Raw genomic sequence first — 24,388 nt, forward strand, 5'->3', positions numbered from 1 at the left:
CCACTAAGGTCTATCTAAAAGAGACTTCAGATACAGTATTAGGGGACCACTAAGGTCTATCTAAAAGAGACTTCAGATTGGGTATTAGGGGACAATTAAGGCCTATATAAAAACATCCAAAAAGCATGTTATGGGACCTTTAAAACAGAATGTCAACGACTTGTTAGCAACACCCTGACATTAACATGGGAAACCTGAATGAACTGAACAATAGTATACAAAAAAATACTATTCACTAATACTGTTTCTCTGTCACTAAAATAGTGACAGAGAAACAGTGAAAAAAATGTCTTGTTCCTTCACACACACACACACACACACACACACACACACACACACACACACACACACACACACACACACACACACACACAGAATGAGTAACACTGTGTGGGTGGGATGAATGACTAGACTATCTTTGAGTTTACACTTTAGACATCTCCTAGGCAGCAGTGTGTTTGTTGTTACACTAAGAGGAAGGAGGGCAGGGAAACACTACAAAGAAAGAAAGTTGAATGTTTGCACATGGTAGAGACTTTGGCAGGAGTGTGTTGTTACATCACGTCCTTTGTGACAAACTGCTCTACATACCGACAGCTCTTGAAAAAAAGGGGAAATAAAAGCTCTAGGCAGAGCTGATCACGTATCAGCCGTTGTCTTATAGCGAGGTCAGGCAGATTAATGTCTGGGCGAGGTGTGATTAGCTTTCAGAATGGACCCTGAGACGATCTCAGCTTCAGTATAACATTTGATAACTTTGAACTTTGTGTCAGTAATGTCAGACAAGAGTGTGTGTTTTCAGTTAAGTGACAGACAGGATGTGATGAGAACACTTTCCTCTGTGGTTAGACACATACGTCTTAAGTGAGACGCAAACATTTCCTTAGTAACAACTTTCAAATTGAATTGATATAGACTTACAGGATGAGTAATACAACTGAACAGATGAGTAAGGTCAAAATGAGCTCTTACGTTTTGAAACAGGGGTCTCCAGACATGAGCTGTGTTGTGATGACAACCTGTAAGAAAAAAAGAAGAAGAATAGTAATGTTAGTTTTAGGCTGACAAGCAACTGTACTTGTGAGGCAGAAAAAAACAACTTTCCCATGAGTGTTTTTTTTTTAGGGTTGCTGTTTTGTGAAATGAATGCCCGGTGTAGTTCTGTGGCCCGGGAAGAATATTTGAAATACATTCCCATGGCTCAGGCAGTTCATAGATCACAGGTTCAGACATGTGCTGCATCAACTGTCAGGGCATTCAACTTTTCAAGAACTGGGTTGAAAATAGGTTGTAGGCTTAACTATGCTTTGCTAAAATGCATCACATTTGCACAGACATGTACGATTATTGGAGTGTACTAAAACGTTGTCAGTGTGGTAAAGACTCTCAAGGGCATTTTTCCATTATTTTATAGGAGGATAGTGCAGCTATGTGTTGAAACACTACACACCTTCAGAATTGAGTTGTCCTGTCTGGTGTTCTTGGTGTCATATCCCTCTAGGAGACACCGACGCGTGGTGCTGCCAGACCCAGCAAACTCAGACAAGTTCAAGTCAGCAAAGCCCAGCTGCACAGGGATCCATAAGAGATCATACCGTTAGAATCATTCGACAAGTGTCAGGATATACAATAATCTATTTGAACATGAAGCATCCTCCTATGATAATGTGGCGTAATGTATAACAGTAATCTAGATTTGAAGAAATCCAGTCAATCTTTCTTAATTTGAAACACACCACACCTATCTGAGATGGGAGCTTCAATCCTTGAGAAATCGGAAGCTAACCTAATTCCTTTCTAGTTATCGGTTAACATAGATTAGTTTTTGATTTACAGACTGTTGAATCAACAACCAAGGCTGTAAACTAGAAATAAAAACATCAGCCACACCGAAAAAAGTCCTCTAAGGACACTGTTATCACATACTGTACATTTCACGATAAGACTGTTCTAATGGATATGTAGGAGTATTACCTTTGCAAAAGTTTTTCCACCCTTCAGTTCCTAAAATGAGAGAAGAAATTGAGAGGCTCCAATTACCTGTTTCATTAGTATCTCACGCACCAGTTTAATTAAACCCGTTGTTAGTCCTTGCAGTATTACTACTGTCTTCACAAAACACATGTGATATGGTTACAATTTAACAGTGCTTCTGTTATGCACATAAACATGTTCTTAGCACATTAAAGGTCCTATGACATGGTTCTCTTTGGATGCTTTTATGTAGACCTTGGTGGGCTCCTAATACATATCTGAAGTCACCTTCCCAAAATTCAACCCAACTGCCACTTTGCTTGTTTGAAAGCCATGATGTCTCTTTCTCATGGGTGGAAAAAGCAGAAAAAAGGGGAGGTAACCTTTCCCCTTATGACCTCATAAGGGGCGAGATTCCAGCTCTGCACATCGGAGCTTTCATTTTGTCAAAGGCAGAGCAGGATACCCAGGGCTTGGTTTACACCTATCACCATTTCCAGCCACTGGGGGACCATAGGCAGGCTGGGGGAACTCATATTAATGTCATAAAGTGAAATTTTCATGTCACGGGACCTTTAAAGTCTCAGTTAACTACCTGTACTCTATCTGTACTGCTATGAAAAACTGATCCTATGCATTCAAAATAGAGCTAAGAGCTTAAGGGTAGAAAAAGAAAAAAAAAGTCCTGTACCTTGCGCACAGACACCCGGCACAAACAGGGGTCTAGTACACCTGTCCCAGCATTGGCACTCATCTTACACACAAAAGAGAATTTCTTTCTCCAGTGTACACAGTTGGCTTGGACTGACTCCCTGCGAGAGAAAGAAACACATTTAGAAACAAATCAGCATACTGAAAGAGCAGATATTTCACAAACCTGACAAATCTATGCATTGTATAATGGTAAAAAACAACAACACATACATCAAACACAAATGTTGATGTTCGTGTGTTTGAAAAAGAGAGTAAAGTTGTGGTTGGAGCAGGGTAAAACTAAGAATACAGAGTTTGGGAATAGAGAGTCGCCATGCAAAGCAATGAGGGTTAGCGGTTGTTGACCTGTGCTGCGCCTGTCTCCTTTTCTCCCCCAGAGTGACTCATTTAAACGTTAAAAGCGGTTACAATCACAGTTCCGACGGGATTAACCTGGCATGCTTCTTTGCAACGGAAAAACACTGTTTATTAAGGGTGGGAATCTCTTGGCACCTCACGATTCGATTCCGATTCAGAGGCCAACCATTCGATTCTAAAGCGATTATTGACATTTTCCATGCACGATTTAAAACTAAATATACATATAAATCTGAGTTTGTTAGATTTTGACGTATGCAGTATTTGTCACACACAAGTTTTGATGAAATGTTTTGTGAAATGAGGTTTTTATCTTGTAGTCATTCCATGCTTAAGCCTTAAACATGCTTGCTAAAGTCACCTCCTCTCACAGTGATCTTCCATGTCAAAGGCTCAGTCATGTTAAACCCTTGTGTTGTCTTACCATTGACCGTGAAAATCGCATTTTCTGACATTTTTGTCACTTTTTCAGTGTTGTGTGTCCGTTTTTGACGTTTTTTCTAAAGGTATTTGATATTTCTAATGACATTTTCAACTTATTTCAAAGGCCCATTTTTTGTGATGAAAAAACTGAAAATGGGTCAATTTTGACTCCAAGACAACATGAGGGTTAAAGGTGGAGAATTGGATTCTTAGAACATGAAACAGGTGGTCACATGTAATGGGATAAAGTAGATGAACAGCCTATATGTGTTTGGCCTAATCATTTTATGTATGTCTTAATAGATCATGTGTAAATACAAAACTTTTTTTTTCTCCCATTTTTGTGTTTTTTCCTGCACTCTAGCCTAAACTCTAAGATGTAGTCTATCATCCATCCTCTTTCAGTCACTCTGTTTTCTGATATGTACATGTCTGGACACAGTAACCTTTAAATAAAAGTCAAAACACATAAAGAAAACGATTATTTTTCCAACCAAGTGTACAAAAATGACTCTGTTCTGTTAAACAATCTCCTAAATGTTATTATTATGATCATATTATCATATTATAACAACAGTTGACTAAAAAAAACGGTAGCCTGTAACGTCGTTACTGCTGCAGGAACAACGGTAACTTACTCGTTGCTTAGCAACGGCTTTGACCAACTGCGTACATAGGTTAACAAAAAAGTCCTTCTATTAAAAAATAACTTTAACCTAGCTATATGTTATTAACTAAAGTAGTTAGCTACTTGACAAGCTATTTTAGAATTGCGTAGAATCACAGCTTTCTCTCCTACAGCAGTCTTCAACTAAGTTAAGGTAAGTTAATTCTGCTTTATTTCAATTAACGTCGTAAGTTAGCAAGCCTTTAACGTTAGTTGATAGCTAGCTACTGTGGTGTAACGTTGCCAGCTAAACTTTAACAGACGTTACACATAGACGTTAAAAGTCATGGACGCCGTTGCCAAGAATCAAAACCGAGACAACAAATGAAGTTAACGTTATTTATGTCCAACAAAAAACTAAACAGGGACTTAAAAATGGTACAAAAAAATTAACTTGTTCGAATAACCAGTGCTGTTGCTATAAATAGCAAAAAACAATCTTACCGAGACGACTCTTCGGCAAAGCCTCCATCAAGGAGTCTAACTTTACAGAATAAAACTCCGTTCACGAAGGGAACCGATGACAATTCCTCCAAGTTGAAGTCCACTTTAAATTTAAATCTCTTCTTCTTCATAAGAATGAACGACATGCTATCTCCTAAATAAACGCCCGTGACTGGGGCACAACAAGTCCTGACAGGAGTAGCTGACAGACACTTTCCCTGCTCCGTGCTGTCTGTCGCTGCTGCTCAGCTGTTGCTGGCTGCTGGTCGTTGCTGTAGTCTACAGGTTCAAATCTCCTCCTTCCCTCCCATTGAAAAACACAACTCATGACGTAGGTGAAATTCCAGCGTTTGATTGGACAATGTAAGTTGCATGAAAAAAGAAATTCCGAGGTCGCGGTTGTCGCACTTCACACACACAATCAGAGGTTCTAATAACTTGATAATTATCATAACCTCTTTGCTTTAGGGCTGAAAATCATCATAATGCATAGTGACATTCTTCCCCTCAAAAGTGCAAAACAGAAGGGTTGACCTATTTCATTCAACATCAGGCATGTGACAATGAGCAACAATGCAGGTAACTTTTAATCTGTATGTGGAATTCATTTCACAGGAATATACTATAGTATAAGAAGTCATCAGGAAAAAAATTTAGATTTAAAAAATGTTAAAGTGTGGACTGTTTGTTGGACGAAACAATAATTCTGAAGGTGTCACTTTGGGCTCTGGGTAATTGTGATGGCATTTCATACTATGTTCATATTTTATTTTATTTTATTTCACTATCAATAATTGAGAAAATATTTTTATTACAGGACTTTTGCTCCCAACAGACTGTGGTTGTGGTCATTTTAAAGGATGTGAATACTACATCCGCCAGTGATAATGCATCATATATTTCACACTGTCCACATGTTTTGCATAAACACTCTAAAGTTAGTCTTAGTAGCAGTGGTAGTATTAGTAGTAGTACTAGGTGTAGTAGTAGTAGTAGGTGTAGTGGAATAGAACAGGAAAGTCTGAAAAAATGGAAATAGACTAAAAGAAAAATAGAAGGGTCTTAACCCTCCTAAATAACGTGGATGGTTCCATACGATGCTCTTTACAAGTTTAATAACTGAGCAGTACAGTATTTTCATTGAATTTGGGTGTTTTTTTATTTATTTTTATAGCATTTTAAGAAAGTAAAATTAAAGACACTTGAAAAAAGTGATAGAAAAGTAGGTCAAAAACAACAAGAACTTTGGGAAAAGTTAAAAAATGTCCAAAAGTGACAACAAATGTCGGGGAAAGTTTCAAAAACTGAAAAACAATAACAAAAATGTCCCAAATCGACAAGAACATCAACAAAAAACTTTGGGAAAAGTGACTAAAAGTGTCTTAATGAGGTTTTAACTTACAATTTGGACCCAGAAAAACTAAGTGTTGGTCTACGGGAAGACAACTCGAGGGTTAAATGTGTAGTTAAGAACATGACTTGACTAACTGAATAGTTTATTTATACTGTGTATTTAAAATATATTCGGCTTAGCAACAGCAGGGTCTCAAAAATAGTCACTGAGCTAAATAACAGGTATTTACAAGTCAAATGAATCAGTCTATCAGTTTTGTTGAGGGGCCCAGAGATGCCACACACAGGGTTCCAGACACACTCCTGTTCTTCTGTGCACCACCATGTATATGTCAATATACCGTATTTACAGTCTATGTGTGCACCACTTTTTGAGCGAGGAAACACTGCCCTCTAGTGGCGACCAGCGGTGCAGCGCTGTAGATAGTTACTGCGCTGCGTTTCTCTCTGACACGTCCTGCTAGATGAAGAGATTACATGTCCTCTGCAATGCACCGTAACATATCCCACGAACCAAGGCTTAAACATATGGGGACAGATGGGGAAATTGCCTATTAGAAGCATGAACCACATTATGCACGTGGTTAATCCAGAGTTGATTTATTTCACCGCTATTTTACTTTACTATCCTTCCGGTCTTAAATTAATCATCGAGCGGCTACGTAGCCTTCATCGCTCCGCCTTCGGTCCTCGATTACTGCAGTTCGTCTGAAACATTACGGAGGACCCCTCTGCATGGGGCAGTCTGCAAAACAAAGTAACTAGAAACCCATTTTTCATCGCGACACATCTGATCTGGATTTTTTTTTTTAGCGGGGTTTATGGAAGAATTCCAATATGTATTACTAACCAGACCCTGACTGCAGTGCGACTCGTCTCGGCTGCTGCTTCCAGGTCAGCCCCGCAATGTATCAAACGTTACGGGCGTGTTTGCTATCAAATGCCCGGTGCTGGGATGCCGACAGCAAGAGGTCGTGCCAGGATTTGTTTGAGAGGCTTGACACCAATAAAGATGGGAAGGTGGACGTCGCTGAATTACGAGCGGGCCTCATGGAAATGGGCATATTCCGCCAGGGTGCTGCACAGGTAAAACCCCAGGGAACAGGAGACCCTGTTTAGGCAGGAGCTTAGGGCTTGGCCTGCTATGCCTATGCATTCCTGTGTGGGTCTGTGTGTGTGTGTGTGTGTCGTCCTCACACTACTGAAGGTGGCAACTGAAACCATTGTATTGCATCTCCTCTCTGCAGAAAATTGTGTCGTCTGGTGATAAGAACAAAGATGGGAGTCTCGATTTGAACGAGTTCAGCAGATATATGAAAGAGCACGAGAAGAAGCTTCTGCTGGCGTTCAAGAGTCTGGACAGAAACAACGATGGTAATAAGATGAGTGAAGTGGCTTCCAGGAGCTGCCTCACTGTTTAAATACTTGGCACCACTGATCACACATAATGACACATGCCCATTCATGTTTACATAATCACATTTCCTCTGTTTATACTGCAGAATATTTGAGTGGAGTTTTTTTTTTTATGTGTCAGGACGCATTGATGTCTCAGAGATCCAGCAGTCCCTTGCGGAGCTGGGCATGGATATCAGCAAAGAGAATGCCCTGAAAATATTACAGAGGTTTGACCTCCACATCTATCCACTGTCACATGTTTCTATTTAAATAAGTACTTTACTAATCCCTCTTGGGATTTCACTTAGAGTGTGGCCAAAATATTGCTTTTGCGTAATCTGAAAGCGTTCTGTGGTCATTAATTTGCTGATTATGATCGTAGGTAAAACAGATGTCTGTGTGTTTCCTTAGTATGGACAATGATGGGACCATGACGGTGGACTGGAACGAGTGGAGGGAACACTTCCTGTTATGCCCTGCTCACAACCTGGAAGAGATCATACACTACTGGAAACACTCCTCGGTATATATAAACACACAGACAATCGCAGCACAAACACATTTTGCGAACAAATAGAGACCCAACTGCTGCGGGATTTGTTGCGTGACGTGTCGTGATTTTTCTCTGCAGTCCACATTTTGCCAACAGCTTTGAAAGATTAGACCGTCCAACATAATTAGGTCACAGCAGCACACTCCGGTTCCCTCGGCTTGCTCCTCCACGTCTTCTTAGTGCAAATAAAGAGGCATTGTGAAGATATGCGCTCCAATATGAGTGAAACACTGCCTTTCTTTAACATGCAATGTGTCTAAATCTTCACTGCACTGCACATTTATGGTGTCTTAGGTCAACTGCAATGTGCCATAGGGGTGACTGCAGGACACACAATGACATGCATAAGCCCTCGTGTTTTTTCCAGTTGCATAAATCGCAACCTTGCCATTTTTGTCATTTTTGACACCTTTTAATGCTTTTGGAGAAAAAAAACATTGGTTTATGCAAAACAGCTAATGCGTGCAAGACGAGGGTTCAGTCAGCTCAATGATGATTTCCAAAGCAGCTGATGGATAAGGAGGTCAATTCATTGAATGTTGTTAAACCAGTTAGAACTTCTGCAGTTCTTTTTAGCCTGCTCCTCATAGTGTGACCTTTTATTTGCACAAGTTGGACCAAATACACAGCCACCAAAAGCATGTTAGGCTTTTAATGGGTTTTCTTCCTGGCTTCAACCTTGCGTTCAACCAATCCAACCATTTAAGGACACCAATTTTCTTTGTGAATGAATAATGTATTGTACATAAATAAATGTTCTTCCTTAAAATTCATAAGTGGGGCATAAGTATACACACCCCTATGTTAAATTTCCATAGAAGCAGGCACATTTTTACTTTTAAAGGCCAGTTATTTAATGGGTCCAGGATACTATGCATCCATTTTTTTTTAAATTCCTCTTTTTAATCATCTTTAACCTAGGTGTGTAAACGTTCTCAAGCCACTGTATTACGACCATAAACTGACCTACCACGGGGATTTGAGCAAATGCGTTTATGTAATCACTAGGTGCTGGACATAGGTGACAGCCTTGCCATCCCGGATGAATTCACTGAGGAGGAGAAGAACTCGGGTCACTGGTGGAAGCACCTGGCTGCAGGTGCAGTGGCGGGGGCCGTCTCTCGTACTGGAACTGCCCCTCTGGACAGAATGAAAGTCTTCATGCAGGTGAAATGCATGCAAGAAAAAATGGAGGACATGTTAAGACATGTATGAATTTCTAAAACTGTCCTCCAAAACTTACATATTTGTCCTGCAGGTTCATTCTTCTAAGACTAACCCTATAAGCCTGGGAGGGGGCTTCAAGCAGATGATCCTAGAGGGAGGTCTAACTTCACTGTGGAGGGGAAATGGCATCAACGTTTTAAAGATTGCACCCGAGACCGCAATCAAATTCATGGCATACGAGCAAGTAAGCTCAACAATTCCCATTTTGAAACACTTCACAGTTGTGTAACATTGCAAATATTCGGAATCGTTTATTTTCTTGCCGTCTGTTTGTGTTCTGCAGTATAAAAAGTTACTGTCATCAGAGGGCAAGACGATTGAGACACACAAGAGGTTTATGGCTGGCTCTCTGGCCGGAGCCACAGCACAGACAGCCATCTACCCAATGGAGGTAAGACGAGTGGACCACATGAATCAGAAGAATCTGTTCCTCAGTCTTTCTTCTTATCTACATATTCTCTCGCTAAGGTATTGAAAACTAGACTGACCCTGAGGAAAACTGGCCAGTATTCAGGAATGTTTGATTGTGCCAAGAAGATCCTGAGGAAGGAAGGTGTCAAGGCTTTCTACAAGGGCTACGTTCCAAACTTAGTGGGCATCATTCCCTACGCTGGGATAGACCTTGCTGTTTATGAGGTATTCAGCCCCTTTCATGATATTTCACAACAGAGTGCACTTTTGTAACTTCATCTTGGATTGTAGAACTACATTGAATCAGATAATCTTAAATTATGTTTTATGCTCATGTGCACTTGTTGAATTCATCTTTCTCCTGTGTCCCAGACTCTGAAGAACATGTGGCTGTCGTACCACCCTGAATCCGCTAACCCTGGCGTTCTGGTGCTGGTGGCCTGTGGGACCATGTCTAGCACCTGTGGCCAGCTGGCCAGCTATCCACTTGCACTTGTGCGCACACGGATGCAGGCACAAGGTAAACTCAGCAGTCTTACATTTGACAATCGTGATTGCAAAACTTACATGGCGCTTAATTACAGAGTGCATACTATTTTTTCTGACAGGCAAAGTTTTTATGTGGTGTAAAGGTACACAATGTTTTCTGTAAAAATACACTTAAGTTAGAGCCTACATAATAAGTAGCTGAGCTGACTTTAACATACAGCACACATGTAAAAAGCATGCTTTCAGATGCAACTCTGCCTCCCTCACTTACTTTTTTTTCTCTCCAGCGACCCTGGATGCATCAGACCAGTCCTCCATGAGCAGTCTGATGAAGAAGGTTGTAGCCAAAGATGGCTTTTTTGGACTCTACCGGGGCATCCTGCCAAACTTCATGAAAGTCATTCCCGCTGTAAGCATCAGCTATGTGGTCTACGAGTACATGAAGACTGGCTTAGGAATTTCCAAATAATGCAGCAAGCAAATGAACATTTACTTAAACTATATATCTTACTACGGACTTGAAAATGCCTGAAATAACTCCCAAGAAAACAGACAGACGTTAAACATACAAAGCATGACTTCCGCCAGCGGTTAAGTGGATGGAAAACTGTATGTATTCCACTAAAGGTCTGTCAGTAGCTAAATCATTTATCATCTGTACCGAGCATGCTTTAATTGTTATCCAGCTGATACACATAACACACTCCCAAACTATGTACACCACCCAATTCATTATTAGACATAAAGAAAGTACTGTACTACATACAAGCAAAAACATGTTATTCTTTAAAAAATGCTGTTAACAAACCAAAACGCTAGCTCGATGGGACATGCTGTTTTGCTCTTTTGGTAACAGAATAAATATTTTTTAAGAGAAAGCTGAAGCTTATCCACAGCATCGGAAATCATCTTATTTAAAGGAAAATGACACTACAGTCAGACAGTTTAAATGTTGACGCTCACACCTGTTCAGAGGTAATTTAACACTTTTCTAAGTTGTAAACACCAGCCCCCCCTAGAGTGACATCACAGCTCCAGACAGCAGCTGTCAACTAAAAATAACTGGACCTGAAAAATCAATAACTTGTTTACACTGGAATACTGTGTGCCTGGAGAAAAATGCAATGTGAAAATCACTAATTCTGTGTGTTATTTGATAATCATTTAAATGTGCCTTAGAGCCAATCAATGTAAACTCTTTAACATCAACAGATGTGTTTTTTACTATGCATATTGTGTGTGTGTGTGTGTATGTGTGTGTGAGTGAGAGACTATTTATGGATTTTTATGATGGTAACAGTTATAACTGGTAATTGGACTAAAATACTAGCAGGGAGCATGTTTTTGTCTTGTGTCGCTTCTCATTTCAACACATCCAGCTCCAAACAGACCCACACTCACACACCCACAACTGGATAACCTTTAACATTGTGTTAAAGCCAAGTGGTGGCGGGACATTTGTATCTATCCTGTAAGACAAAAAACAGTCTATTGTCTTTATTATAAGTAACATTCAGTGGATTTTGGAAAATTAAAACAGGTTTTGATTAATTACGGTGAAACACATGGAGGCATTTCTATGCAAAACTGAAGATTTTGTTCAGGAGATTGTAAGTAATCCAGATCGTGATAGTATTTTCCTTTTCAGTTATCATATTAACTTTGGTAGTACTTTATTAACTTTTTTTTCTAATAGGTTCTAGCTGGCCTAATTAAAAGGAGTCAGGAGCAATAGATGTTGGATATATTATTGTGAGAAAGCAGGCAAAATACAGACTCAGAAGAATTAAGACAAAAAAATAAATAAGTCAAAATGATTCTATCAGCTTTGTATTTTTGATATAATCTGGCTTTGGTGTGGTGCATGTTGGCCATTGTGTTAAATGGAAATGACTCTTTCTCAGTGTGCAGACATGAAACAATAATAATTTAGCCGAGTCCCGCCCTACGAGGCATCACGATTGGTTGTGGTTAGGGATTCACCTCGAGTGGTTAAGGTTAGGATAGCCGATTGGTCAGAGGACAGGACCTGAACAAATCAGATTCCGTTACCTCGTGTCAGCATAGAGGCCTGGCCAATAGTAGGGTGTGAATGCTATCGGAGGTCGGGTCAGCGTTGTAGCCGAGGCGCTGCAGTTCTCGGAGAGAGAGGGTGACCGTCCGCTGAAAAAAAACTACATATTAACATAAGCTGGTATCCGTGAGTTTACTCGCTCTATCGTACCAAATATGAGGACGCTTAGTCGGGTTGTCATCATCAACACTGACGTCGTAAATAAGACAACGTGCTGAGCTAGCTAGCCATTACAAAGTGACAGCTAGCCATTACAAAGTGACAGCTAGCAGCAAGCTAACTGTAAGCTAAAAATACTCTCCTGTCGTAGTGGTATGAGGTTGGCACAGCTGAACTGCCAGAGGGGACACCTTTGTAGGTTACAGCCAGCAAGCTATGTGTTATTACTGCTCCTAATTCACGACAACATTGTATCTAAAATGTAATTTAGGAAGTTTCAACTTGTTGCTTGTGAAGTAGCTAACGTGGGTGGGCGTTAAATCGACGGTGCTGTGTTGTGTCTGGCAAGACGATTAGCTAGCTAACGTTAAGCGGCTGTGGCGTCTGTCGTTGTCGCAGTTCACACGGCGTAAATTCAATATAAGGAGGAGACAAAGACAGTACCGTCTGCCAAAGTGACCTGCTTGTATCTGAGGCTGTCTATTGCAGTGGTTCTCAAACTATTTCAAGCCAAGGAAACCACAATAAAGTAACATTCAGTTTTACACAAATTAGACGTCACCTCTGACCCTCCATTTGATCAGCAAGGATCCACACCTGATTGGAATTTTTGCTTTTAGATGTTTTATTACATAAAGTCTATGAAACCGCTCGCCAAAATGGTCATACATTTTGTCATTGTGTTGTTTATCAGCAGGAAGTTGGGTTAGGAACCGGAGGGTCTTGGGTTCAATTCCCCATACGGGCCAAAAGTATGGTGGTGGACTGGTAACTGGAGGGGTGCCAGTTCACTTCCTAGGCACTGCCAAGGTGCTCTCGAGCAAGGCACTGAACCCCCGACTGCTCAGGGCGCCTTTCCATGGGCAGCCCCCCCCCCCCCCACACACACTCTGACATCTATCCATTAGTGCATGTATATGTACTGAGCATGTTTGTGTTATTTGAGTGTATTTCCATTTGTGGGATTAATAAAGTATACATTATCATAATGAATGGAATTATAATGAAAATAAATTGCTGGGGAAAATGCTGACTCCCCTCACGGACCCCTCTTTGAGGGGTCTAGCCTAGTGATTAGCCGGTTAGCCTTCCTTGAAAGCCGTTCAGCATTATTTGGGCTTTTATTGTATCTTGAAAATGTTAAGATTGTGTCTACTGTTTTAAATCCGCCACATAACACACTTATTGTTTGTTCTGTATATCTGCTGTCAGCATATCTAGCCTGTGGCTAGCCCCAGTTTGTGGCTGCCGTTTGTAATCATTACATTGCCATTATTAAACACTCAAGGCGCAAAACTGGGGCCTGTCTATGGCTAGTATTCATGATAATCCATATCTTCCACATATTGTTATTGTGTCCATAATCCGTTGTCAAGGTGTTGCATTGAAAGCATTGGTCTTACTTGAAAGCAAGCAAATACATAACAAAGCATCTAAGAAGATGTTTTTTTTTCTTTGCAGTAGCAAGGCAGTGAGGAGTGAGGCATCATGGGAAACACAAGCGACAGGGTGTCTGGAGAACGCCACGGAGCCAAAGCCCATCGCTCGGACAGCAGCGGCAGTCACAAAGACCAAGAACCCAGCAGCAAGATGGTGGACAGCACAGATGACCCCAACATCTTCAACACCCATGGGCCAGAGTCCAAGGTACTGCTGGGAAAATCAGAACCAGAAATACAGATTATTGTAGACAATCTTACAGTTTGTTCTGCAGGAATACCTTTCTGATTCACGTATTATCTTTGAGATGTTAATGAATTGCTTTTAGGTGTTGGAAGAGAAAGAATCCGATCTGGTGGAGCAGATGAAAGCTGGTCCTCAGTCTCGACCCACGGTCATCCGCTGGGCCGGAGGGGGAAAGGAGGTCTACATAGCCGGTTCCTTTAATAACTGGAGCACGAAGATACCACTAAATAAGAGGTAAACATGTTATTTAATTTTTTTGGTCAGCTTTAGAGCGGCACGATATAAGGCAAATATAGGATGTGCGATAACTTATATAGAATATTTGCCGTTATGATAGGACTTGCTGCAAATGACCAGATATTAAAGTGTACTCAGGTCTGCTGCTCTCAGTATTTTGCAACACATTGCTTGTTGAATTTAAAACAAATGAAAGTAAATAATTTCCAGCATTGTTTTATTAAACCAATAGCACATTGAACTGAACACAAAAGGCATGACATTACATCATAAAGTGCATTTTTCTATTGCTATTTCCTTTTAACTAACTAAAAAAATTGTCTTTTGCGATACGTCGCAGCGTTTTGTGAATGACAATAATAAAAAAATTAAATATTGTGCAGGCCTAATCAGCACGCTATAAATGCCACGGTCTCATAGTCAAGGCTTGACATTAAAGCACCCATATTCTGCTCATTTTCAGGTTCATAGTTGTATTTTGAGGTTGTACCAGAATAGCTTTACATGGTTTAATTTAAAAAAAAAAAAAAAAAAAATTGTGTGACCGGAAACGGTTAGCCACCTCGTCTCTAGTGACGTAGAAAGCCGTGCAGATGTTGAACAGCACACCTGGAGACTGGAGACAGAGGACATTCGGAAACCGGATCTCCCTCAAAACAGCACGGATGTTTGTTTTTTTAAAGTTTGTATGTGTGTGGAATCACCAGAGACACAAAAGAACACCCCAAATCCCAGAAAATTTGTTTTTTCTAGTATGGGTACTTCACAAAAGTCACTTGTCCGGGTAAAGATTTATAATTTTGTATACTATATTTTATATATGCATTAGATATTGTAACTTTTACTATTTTAATATTTTTATATAAAGCACTTTGAATTGCCTTGATGCTGAAATGTGCCATACAAGTAAAGCTGCCTCGCCTTAATGTCGAGCCGTGTCTTAGGGATCCCATGTTAATGATCTCATCTTATCCATGAGCTCCAGCCACATGTGACAGCTGTAGAGTTTTAACGGACATGAGCACTAATACTCTTTCTTTTCCTTTCTGCGCAGCCATAATGACTTTGTAGCGATCCTGGACCTGCCAGAAGGAGAACACCAGTACAAGTTCTTTGTAGATGGACAGTGGGTCCATGACCCCTCAGAGGTACAACCTTGTCACTTTGATTCTATTGTTATTGAATATTTTTCCTTAATCCCAAACCGCTTAGTTCCAGCCTTTCTGACGCTCTTTGGCGTGTTACACAGATCTGATGTTATAAATTTGGGAGGATAGTAAGCTCCTGAGAAACTGGAGACATTTTTGAAGAGTGAAATATCAACCATTCCTAATCCTGAAGTGCTACATGATATTCAGTCAGTGTTGCTAATGTCCTGGTGGAGTTACCTCGGGAAAACCACAGAGGATCCATCGCTGTATGCACAGCATCACCATCACCATCAAAGCCTCGTGTACATCCCAGGGGAATGTGTGCAGAGCGTTATAAGCAATAATTGTAAGAGTGATTCCTCTTTACTTTCCTGAAACATGTCTGTTTTGCAGACGGTTGTAACCAGTCAGCTCGGCACCATCAACAACCTGATCCAGGTGAAGAAGTCTGACTTTGAGGTGTTTGACGCCCTGAACGTGGACTCTCTGGAGTGCTCAGACACATCAGGTCAGCTTATGTCCTGCCTGTTCCTTCACTACAGTAAAAACTAAACGGAGGTCTTTTTTAGGGGTGGGACTCATCAGACGCCTCCCAAAACGATATTGTCACGATGCTTATGCCCCGATCCAATAGTATTGCAATATTCTGCGATATATTCCAATTTATACCCTTTTCTACAACTTCAATTTTTTCCCAATTTCAAATGATGTCCTCAAATGGAAACTTTGTCAACATCTGTTTTATCTAGATACATTTCTGTTTTGTCTCACTTCAATTCTATGGCTGCAAACTGACCAACACATACAATAAATAATAATACATTGATACCAGCTGCCTGTGTATCAATACAGTATTGCCATGGAAAATATTGCGACACTATGCTGTATCGAATTTCTTTTTTTCCTCACCCCTTTTTTTTTTTTTTTTAGGGGAGTCACAATTTCAATTTTAAATTAAAATTTGTTCAAAATGAGCTTTCGTTTTTGAAATCAAAAGCAAGATCGGCGATTCCCCCAGTATTTATTTTTTTATCTCTCCACCCCTGCCTCTGGTTGGTAGCATGCAGCTAAAGACACAGGGTGTATGTATGTGTGTGTGTGTTGTGTGGGGGCTTGGACTGCCCTTCATGCGCTGTCCATTTGTGTCTCAGTGTACTAATAGTGCTTTTGATTGGGCCTTGGTAATTTTGAAATAAGAAATACTGGATTTGGAGAATGGTGACACCCGTGATATTGTCCAATGGGAAGTTTAATCCAGCCTTGAAACCCTATGAGCAGTGTAATGGCGACTGTTGTGTGTGTGTGTTGCAGACCTGTCCAGCTCCCCTCCAGGTCCATACGGGCAGGAGCAGTACAGCTTCAGACCTGAGGAGCATTTCAAAGCCCCACCCATCCTCCCTCCGCACCTCCTCCAAGTCATTCTCAACAAGGACACCAACATATCCGTCAGTGCCTCCGTTTAACACTTCATCCTCTGACCTTGTTGTGATTTTCCTGTTGTTGTTGTTGTTGTTGTTGTGGTTTACTAGTTTCTCTTTAAGTTTTCCCCTTTCTCTCTCGTCAGTGTGACCCTGCCCTGCTGCCTGAGCCCAACCACGTCATGCTAAACCACCTTTACGCCCTCTCGATTAAGGTAGGGTCCCTGGAAACAGCTGGAATACTCCTCACGTGTTTCCAGATGTTACTGGCACCACATGAAATACACATAAAATACACAAAAGTACACATACATCCATGAGCAGCCAAATTCGGTGCAGGGGGTTTGAATCTCTTTCAACATGGCCAGCTAACTGCTAACTAGACTAATTTCAACTGTTAAAGGCTTCATACTTTGAATTATGTTTTTGTCAATGAAAATATTTACCCTACAAGTGTGTATTGCTTAAACCAGGGCTGTTAAAAAAAACTTCTTTTAAATATGCAAGTGTGCCACTCTGACAGTCACAATGAATGTGAGGCTGCTGAACCTTTCTTATTGTTAAAGCAACCCCGTTGTTTGTTCATAATGGTTGTTCTAAATATGCTAATAATGCAGTTAGACATTATTATTAGTATTTTCATGATTCTCTTTCATGCTGTGTGGACCAGACGGCACTTACAGAAGCGTGAGCATCTCCTTTGTGTCTGTGCAGGACGGAGTAATGGTGCTGAGCGCGACTCACAGATACAAGAAGAAATACGTCACCTCTCTGCTTTACAAGCCGATCTAAACCGCAACTTGGGCGCTTCACGCCGCGTTTAGAGAACGGCATGTCTGCATTCTGCTGTTCGTTTTATTTATTTATTCTCAGTATCATCACATTTAGCCAAAACTTGCACTGGATAAGAAGCCAGTGGCTGTGACTTTGGCTTTGGAAAAAGGTTGCACTCCTCTCTACATAGGGCTCGGAACAAATAGCGACGTGTGTGTAGGAAGGTAGGCTGTCGGAGAGAGAGCAAATCCTACTGTGGCTTTTACCTGTGACATCTACAGAGAGATAAGAGAGAGACTGACTGAATCACTGTGTGTATTGTGACTATATATACATGTCTGTGTTTTAAAACGAGATTTGATTTGAATGTGTAAAGGAAGACGGTGACTTGTGAAAGATCGTCTGCTTTTAACTGTAATTTTCGGGACGTGACGGCTTTTGCGTGTTATTGATGTGGATCAGCGATTTGATTTGGTGTCACTTAAGTCAGAATAACAGAATGGCTTTGGGCGAACATAATGTGCAATAACCTACATCTTATTTTGTCGGCACATATTAGATGTTTTATTCAATTTCTCCCAGTTCAGCCATCATTCAGTGGCATCTACTACGTGAACTAAACTGTAAATGGAGTAGATTCATTTCCAGATGGGGAATGGAGGTGAAAGATCGATGGTTAGTTCTGCTGTTGCCTTTTATCTTGACATAATTTAGCACTTTACCATCCAGTGAGCAGGAGCGATATAAGCTCTTAACTATGCAGCCGACAACTCTTACTGTATTGGAGCTAATTTGCATTATGGAACCCAATTTGTGCTTTTTTCCCGTTTTTATCAAATAGCAATGTACTGTATGTATTTGTTACATGTGTAGTCATACACAGACACACGTAAACAGTTTTTTAACTTGCTGCTTTGCATGCATTGAATGTCTGCAACTTGTGAGGATACGCCACATTTACTGAGTGCGGCGCAGATCGACTGCATTCGGATGAACTTACAGGGCTATAAGGATAGACGGTTGCCATTTCAAAGTTGTACAAAGTGTTTTTTATCTGTATTTTGAGGTATAGTGGCTTTGAAAGTATTTTTTTGTTGTTGTGCCGTGTAACTCTGGACTTTCAATACAGTACACACGTGGTCGATACACTGCACAGGCGTTGGAACGGGCTTTCATACATCCTGTCAGTGTTCAACTAGACGCTCTAAAAGTATTTAGCGAATGTCGAGCCTAGCCGTGAAGTTTGGTCCAAAGAGTTTTTCAGAGTTAGATAAGGGAGTGTGGACAAGAGCCGTGGGTGTGACGTTTTAAGGTTAAAAATCTAAACTTGAATTTTTCAATCGTTGATGAATGTTTTTCAAATGCTGTACAGAACCAGTGTGACGGTTCACGGTGCAAGGTTTTACTTGTTTGCAAATAAAAAGAGGACACGCTGGTCCTAATTCCTACTGTCTGTCTTTTCTTTCAGTCTGGTGTAGGAAGCCTGTGTTCTGGGTCAAAGACATTTGGATTGAAGTGTATTTTATTAGTTTTATTAAAGGGGCGCTACGCAGTTTTGGCCATTTCTTGGCTTCACTTTTTGCTCGCAGGTTCCTCTATAGAGCCCCCCCCCCCTTACTTGTTTCTGACCCCTCCCTTGGTCAGTCTTTTTCTCTGTTCCTCCTACACTGCTTTCCTAAGTATCCGTTTCTTTTTTTTTGCCGACCCAGCCATGACGATACTGTGAAAAAACTCCCTCGCTACCTTGTTCGCCTGTTCCTGAATGGGCGTACGCGAGCAGTGCCGTGCAGCAATTTCACGAGACCTGATATCACGGCCTACTTCCTGACGCTGAGTCCAGCGACTTAGCGGTTTTTCAGAGGCGCTAGGGGGGAGCGAGACGACCACCATTCAACTCAAAAACAGTCATCTAACAATTCCAATGACTCCGAAGCTGTTCAGTTATGGTAAATTAAGCTAAAAAAACCTTCTTAAGGTTCTGTAGTACTACCTCAGTCGAGGTTCCAAGCGAACTGAAGCGACAAGAAAACCTGTGGACTGCTGATTGGTCGGAGAGAATCGTCATAATCATCAGCGACGGGGGGGGGCCAGCATTTTCTTATAATTTAATTTTTTGTTGCCTCCAGCTTCTTTTAAAACTAATTTGTCTTCTGGCTGGGAATCAAAAAACACACTCCTTTGACATTATGCGTGTGTGTAAGGTCACGGCGGTTTCCTGCAACGGCTTGCCTCACGCATGAGCGGGTACTGATCTGGAGGACGGGGCACCCCGGTCGAGCCGAACCAAGCAGGTACCAATAAGGGAAAAACGCCTTTTAATGAACAAAGTTACACACAAACAACACATTACAACCAAAAGTAAACTACACAAGCTTTTTAAGAATTTTTATTAATTCTTTCCCAAAATCTGTCATTATAATACTTTTGCCAACACAGCAAACTTTTAACTGTCATCAGAGACAGGATCCTTCCAGGAGTCCTGTATCGGCTTTCTAGTTCTTTATGCACAAACTCAGAAAAAGCTGCTTTCCATACCACATACAAGCTGCACCAATCAGATAGCAGTATATACACACGCAACTCAGGACCAACAATACATTGATTCAAACTGCCGTTTGAATCCCGGCTTTGTTTACGCTCTGACAAGGTGCTTTGTGGATCAGATTTTTCACAATCTTTTCCAGTCATTGGCTGTTTAACAGTTGACAATTCTTCAAAACGTTTCCCTTTAAATGTCAAAAAGGAAATACCGAACTTTTTATCTTTTGAAATACTCGGCAACTTTTGTCTTTTTCCGAAGACTTGAGCGCAAACAAAACCTAATTTGGCAGATCTCAGGTAGACCAGAGCAAGACCAAGGCCATTTCTACACCGAGAGAGGCTCTCGAGCTAAAAGTAAAGGCAAGCGAAGCAACATTGATCAGAGCTCTGTTATAGGTGGAGGATATTGTGATCAGTGATTTAGATATCATGAAGGCATAGTTTGTGATTTCATCTCAGACACAGCCTAGGCGACTAATCGAAAGTGACGTAATCTAACATACACTGCATATAAATCAGACGTTGCAGGAGGTGAATGTAGCAAACACACTCGTCATACAATGATGTTTAACATCAAAATAAAACATGAAACTATTGCACAGCTACCCAGAAAATCAACTTTGCAAAAAGCAAATGTTGGAAGTTTTTTTTTTCCTTCAGTCACACACACACACACACACACACACACACACACACACACACACACAAAATAATTCATACAGAAGAAGCAGGTTATTTACAGCATAAAATGGCAAATGTACAGCAAGAACACAACTAGATTTAAACAGTGAGTGAAACCAGTAGCCTGCCAAAGTTTGGATCATCTATAAGAACTTGATAACATATATTGCCGTTGCCATGGGAATGCTAATATAAGCCTGAACCAAGAGAAATAACGATAAGACAATAGCATATGGCCACGTGGGAATAATCCACTCTGTTGAGTTTTGGTCCGAAAAAAGGAACTCATTTCCGTTGCACAATCTAAAATAACGGTCTAACGGTTACCGTCTCTGGTTCTAGAGGCCCTCTGAAAAAAAGACACCTGGGTATCCCTAAGGCCTGTTTTTTTTGTCATTCGCATGGATAAGGCAAGTCAAAGTCAAGATTTCAAAGTTCAAACTTTGGCAAGTATTGGCAATCCCCTGCTCCATAGCTTAGATTTGACCATTTCTGTCATGCATCAACACTCTGGTTAAAAAGTACAATCGTAACACTGATTGTGTCCTAGCGTTATTATGAGTGGGACTAATAACTCAGTGTCAAGCAAAGAAATAATAAGAACCCGGTGCAGCATGATCATTCAAGAAACCGCATCATTATTGCACATGCTCGTATGAGAACTCCTACAGAGGAGCTTGAATACGCGTTTTTAGCCTGGTTCCATTTCAGCACTTTAACCTCCTTTTTTTTTAATTACATATTCTAGTGTACATCACAAATCTCACAAATCACAACCAACCAGAATTGACCCTACTCCCTTGTTTTGGACTTATTCAGTACTTCAAATCAATATCAGTAGGACCCTTAGAGAGGAGGCTTGTGTCTAAAATGGAACCTTTCTCTGGCTTTTGTTCTGCTAATCATAACCCTTGGCTGATGGCTGACAAAGCATTAATACGCTTCTTCCACAAATATAGATACAGCTCATACACGACTACTTAGCGTTGATCGCCTACCCCCCCTCTACATTCCTCCACTGTGTGATACATCGTGGGTTTTGTTGTTCTTTGCATTGCATTTGCAAAAAAAAAAAGAAGGTCCTTGATAATAAAAGTGCCACGAGAGGTAAACTTGCATTTCTGTGGCAGCTAAAAATGAGGATGATTCGTCTTTGAGTGAGCCGTTTTCGATCACACACAGTTATACATATATGTGTGTGTTTGTGTACGTGTGTGCAGAATTCCTCTCTCAAGCCACGATTTAACATGCACGAACAACTACTCCGTCCACAGGCTGTCTGGCTCTCAGAAGAGGATGCTCTTAGATACAGGTCTAGGGGTGTACGATAGAAACTTCCGGACTTCTTTCAAGTCTCCGGTTACATAGACTTTCAAAATTCGACCTTCTTTTTTTTAAATGTCTAATTCAGGTACAAATATCCTGTAAGTTTCTGTAATACAAACCCAGGGAGACCTAAAAAGAAATACCTTTACTGATCCCTGTACCCCGACCTGGTCTGGGATCAGTGTCTAGGAGCATCTTCAACCAGCTCCGTCAGTAGGACGCACGTCCCTGAAACCACCAGAGGCACATTTCAAACACCTTCTCCTGCCACACACACGACGAGGCAAACTGCCGACTGTATCACTCAAAGACAATCATACATGTAGTGGGGGGGGGGGGGGGGGGGGGGGGGGGGGGGGGGGGGGGGGGTTTGGAGAGTGAGAGGAAATTGGCGAGGGGGCGAAGGGAGTTTGGTAAGGCTCTCGGTCCTGGATGAGGAACGGGTGGAAGCTCTCACATGGCCGGACGGAGGCTGGGGAGGGCGGATGGGACGATGACGGCTGGTGTGGGTGTCTGAGGGGAGGGAGGGAGGGAGGGAGGGGGAGGGTGGGGTGGAGGCTTGGAGCATAGAGGTTAGAGGTCAGAGGTGGTAGCTGGTTCTTTTAAAGTCTAAAGCAGGCATTGGCTGCTGCGCTTCCTCGCCGCTGGACGCTGATTGGCTGCAGCCCCGGAGGCACCGCCGGCCTTCAGGAAACCGCGATCAGCAGGACGCTCTCTGGCAGCCCCTCCTGGGTCCTCAGCTGGGTTTAGAGAGCGAGAAATGGATTATTCAACAGTCCTCATACAGGTTGATAAAACTGAGAAACGGCAGGCGAGGTGAAATGTTAAAGGAATAGTTCGACATTTGGGCTAATTTGCTCATGAGCTTGAGAGTTGATGAGAAGAGAAGATACTAGTCTCATGTCTGAAGCTACAGCCAGGAAACAGTTAGCTTAAAGACCGGAAACAGGTGGAATGAGCCAGCCTAAGTAAAAAAAAAAAATCCAATCGCTAGGCTAGGCTAGGCTAGGCTAGGCTAGGCTAGGCTAACGGTCTCCTGGCAGTAGCATCACATTTAGCATACAAACAAGTAAGGGTGCTCCGATCAGGATTTTCTCCGATCACCGGGTCCATTTGAAGCCTTCTATATTATCATGTCATATATTAATTTTAATAGTCTTAACAACAATGTATATGTATTAAAATTAACAGAAGACAATGTATTTTGAATTGTCAACTCTTGACTTTTATTGACAGGAAACGTCAATCACAAAAACAAACTCACATATCTTGGGAAGTCAAGATAAAAAGGCATGACGTAAGTATTTTAGGCTTGTCCTGCTGTAATGAACTTAAAATAGAAGCCATGACATAAAAATCACACATCTTTAGAGAATAGATCAGTAATTGTTTAGCTTTTCGTCCTAGCTCAAAATCTAAAAAATGTCCTTTCAATTGCTGCAGACATTTTTTCAGTAGTAGGAACAGTTTTTCTCACGAGTAGTGCGTCATCTGATCGGCCTTCATGGAGTCACCGATCAGTTACACCCTTACAAACAAGACAGCGGTATCAATCGTCTCATCAGACTCTCTGCAAGAAAGTCAAATCTAAAAAGGTCGAACTATTCCTTTAAAAGCAAGAAAGTCCACAGCAAGAAGTATTGTACTGCGTGTAATGTTAGTCTTAAAAACATTCCTGAAAGCTTGCAGATGAGAAGCTGAGAATGAGTGATCATAGAATAAGCCATACTGTTACTCAAGTTCTCTCTCCAACAAACACACACACACACACACAAACACCCTGTTTTACCTGTGTGTGTGAGGGCCTTGTGTTGTGAATGAGTTTGACTCTGCTCAACACGAAAATTGATGACCTTTATGACGAGCATGACAGCATACACACAGAATGGAAACTATGCAGTGTGTGCTTAATTTGGCGCTAACTGTGTGTGTGTGGGGGGGGGGGGGATGGCTGAAGCTATGAATAGACTCAACTTTAATACAGGGGGACATGTCAAAGTAAACAACACTTTAGTGCAGTGGCGGCTTAGTTGATGGGTGCGTATGCAATTTGGTGTCAGTGTTTGGTGTCAGTTATTACGTCAGTGTTTAGTGTTTAGAAAGCCCAAGAGTGGTATAAGAAAGTTGTGTGTGTGTGTGTGTGTGTGTGTGTGTGTGTGGTCAGCTTTTTCCACTTAGGCCAACTTCCAATTCTTTATTTCTCTCTAATAAAACACTCTTAGGAGGCAGACATGTCTTACTAAGTTAGTTAGACCAGGATGCAGTTTGCTGTGACGGGATGGTAAAGCATTGATGGTTAGAAAAAGCAAATCCACACGGAGGTATCAGCTG

At 41.3% G+C, this 24,388-nt stretch overlaps 4 protein-coding genes across 6 annotated transcripts in view; 2 read left to right on the plus strand and 2 right to left on the minus strand.

Annotated features, from left to right (window-relative positions):
• Positions 1 to 4,869, minus strand: part of LOC117954392 (protein FAM102B-like) — an 8,612-nt gene extending 3,743 nt beyond the window's left edge. The window contains exons 1-5 of one of the 2 annotated variants that reach the window (XM_034888153.1): positions 4,580 to 4,869; positions 2,666 to 2,786; positions 1,975 to 2,004; positions 1,451 to 1,567; positions 973 to 1,019 (exon numbers count right to left, since the gene is read on the minus strand). In XM_034888153.1, coding sequence (XP_034744044.1) covers positions 973 to 1,019; positions 1,451 to 1,567; positions 1,975 to 2,004; positions 2,666 to 2,786; positions 4,580 to 4,725 — 461 coding nt within the window. In that variant the 5' untranslated portion in view covers positions 4,726 to 4,869. The remainder of the gene's footprint in view (positions 1 to 972; positions 1,020 to 1,450; positions 1,568 to 1,974; positions 2,005 to 2,665; positions 2,787 to 4,579) is intronic. The other variant, XM_034888152.1, reaches the window with a different exon arrangement.
• LOC117954389 (calcium-binding mitochondrial carrier protein SCaMC-1-like) lies at positions 4,101 to 11,202 on the plus strand. Of its 2 annotated transcripts, none has more exons than XM_034888148.1 (10): positions 4,101 to 4,289; positions 7,180 to 7,306; positions 7,470 to 7,557; positions 7,742 to 7,853; positions 8,892 to 9,050; positions 9,142 to 9,294; positions 9,394 to 9,501; positions 9,579 to 9,746; positions 9,894 to 10,041; positions 10,298 to 11,202. In XM_034888148.1, the coding sequence occupies exons 2-10, from the start codon at positions 7,246 to 7,248 to the stop codon at positions 10,477 to 10,479; spliced, it is 1,179 nt and encodes a 392-aa protein (XP_034744039.1). In that variant the 5' UTR covers positions 4,101 to 4,289; positions 7,180 to 7,245; the 3' UTR covers positions 10,480 to 11,202. The 2 variants fall into 2 exon arrangements, with proteins under 2 accessions (XP_034744039.1, XP_034744038.1); XM_034888147.1 differs by lacking the exon at positions 4,101 to 4,289 and adding an exon at positions 6,387 to 7,018.
• Positions 11,203 to 12,191: 989 nt separating this feature from the next.
• prkab2 (protein kinase, AMP-activated, beta 2 non-catalytic subunit) lies at positions 12,192 to 17,740 on the plus strand. The gene is made up of 8 exons (XM_034888155.1): positions 12,192 to 12,210; positions 13,705 to 13,890; positions 14,012 to 14,163; positions 15,221 to 15,314; positions 15,711 to 15,825; positions 16,629 to 16,762; positions 16,882 to 16,950; positions 17,450 to 17,740. The coding sequence occupies exons 2-8, from the start codon at positions 13,732 to 13,734 to the stop codon at positions 17,525 to 17,527; spliced, it is 801 nt and encodes a 266-aa protein (XP_034744046.1). The 5' UTR covers positions 12,192 to 12,210; positions 13,705 to 13,731; the 3' UTR covers positions 17,528 to 17,740.
• A 4,880-nt stretch (positions 17,741 to 22,620) lies between these two features.
• The window catches only part of LOC117954387 (myomegalin-like), a 42,611-nt gene continuing 40,843 nt past the window's right edge, over positions 22,621 to 24,388 (minus strand). The window contains 1 exon segment of the mRNA XM_034888143.1: positions 22,621 to 22,797. Coding sequence (XP_034744034.1) covers positions 22,667 to 22,797 — 131 coding nt within the window. The 3' untranslated portion in view covers positions 22,621 to 22,666.

Source organism: Etheostoma cragini, chromosome 12 (genome assembly GCF_013103735.1).
Source record: "Etheostoma cragini isolate CJK2018 chromosome 12, CSU_Ecrag_1.0, whole genome shotgun sequence".
Lineage (NCBI taxonomy): Eukaryota > Metazoa > Chordata > Actinopteri > Perciformes > Percidae > Etheostoma > Etheostoma cragini.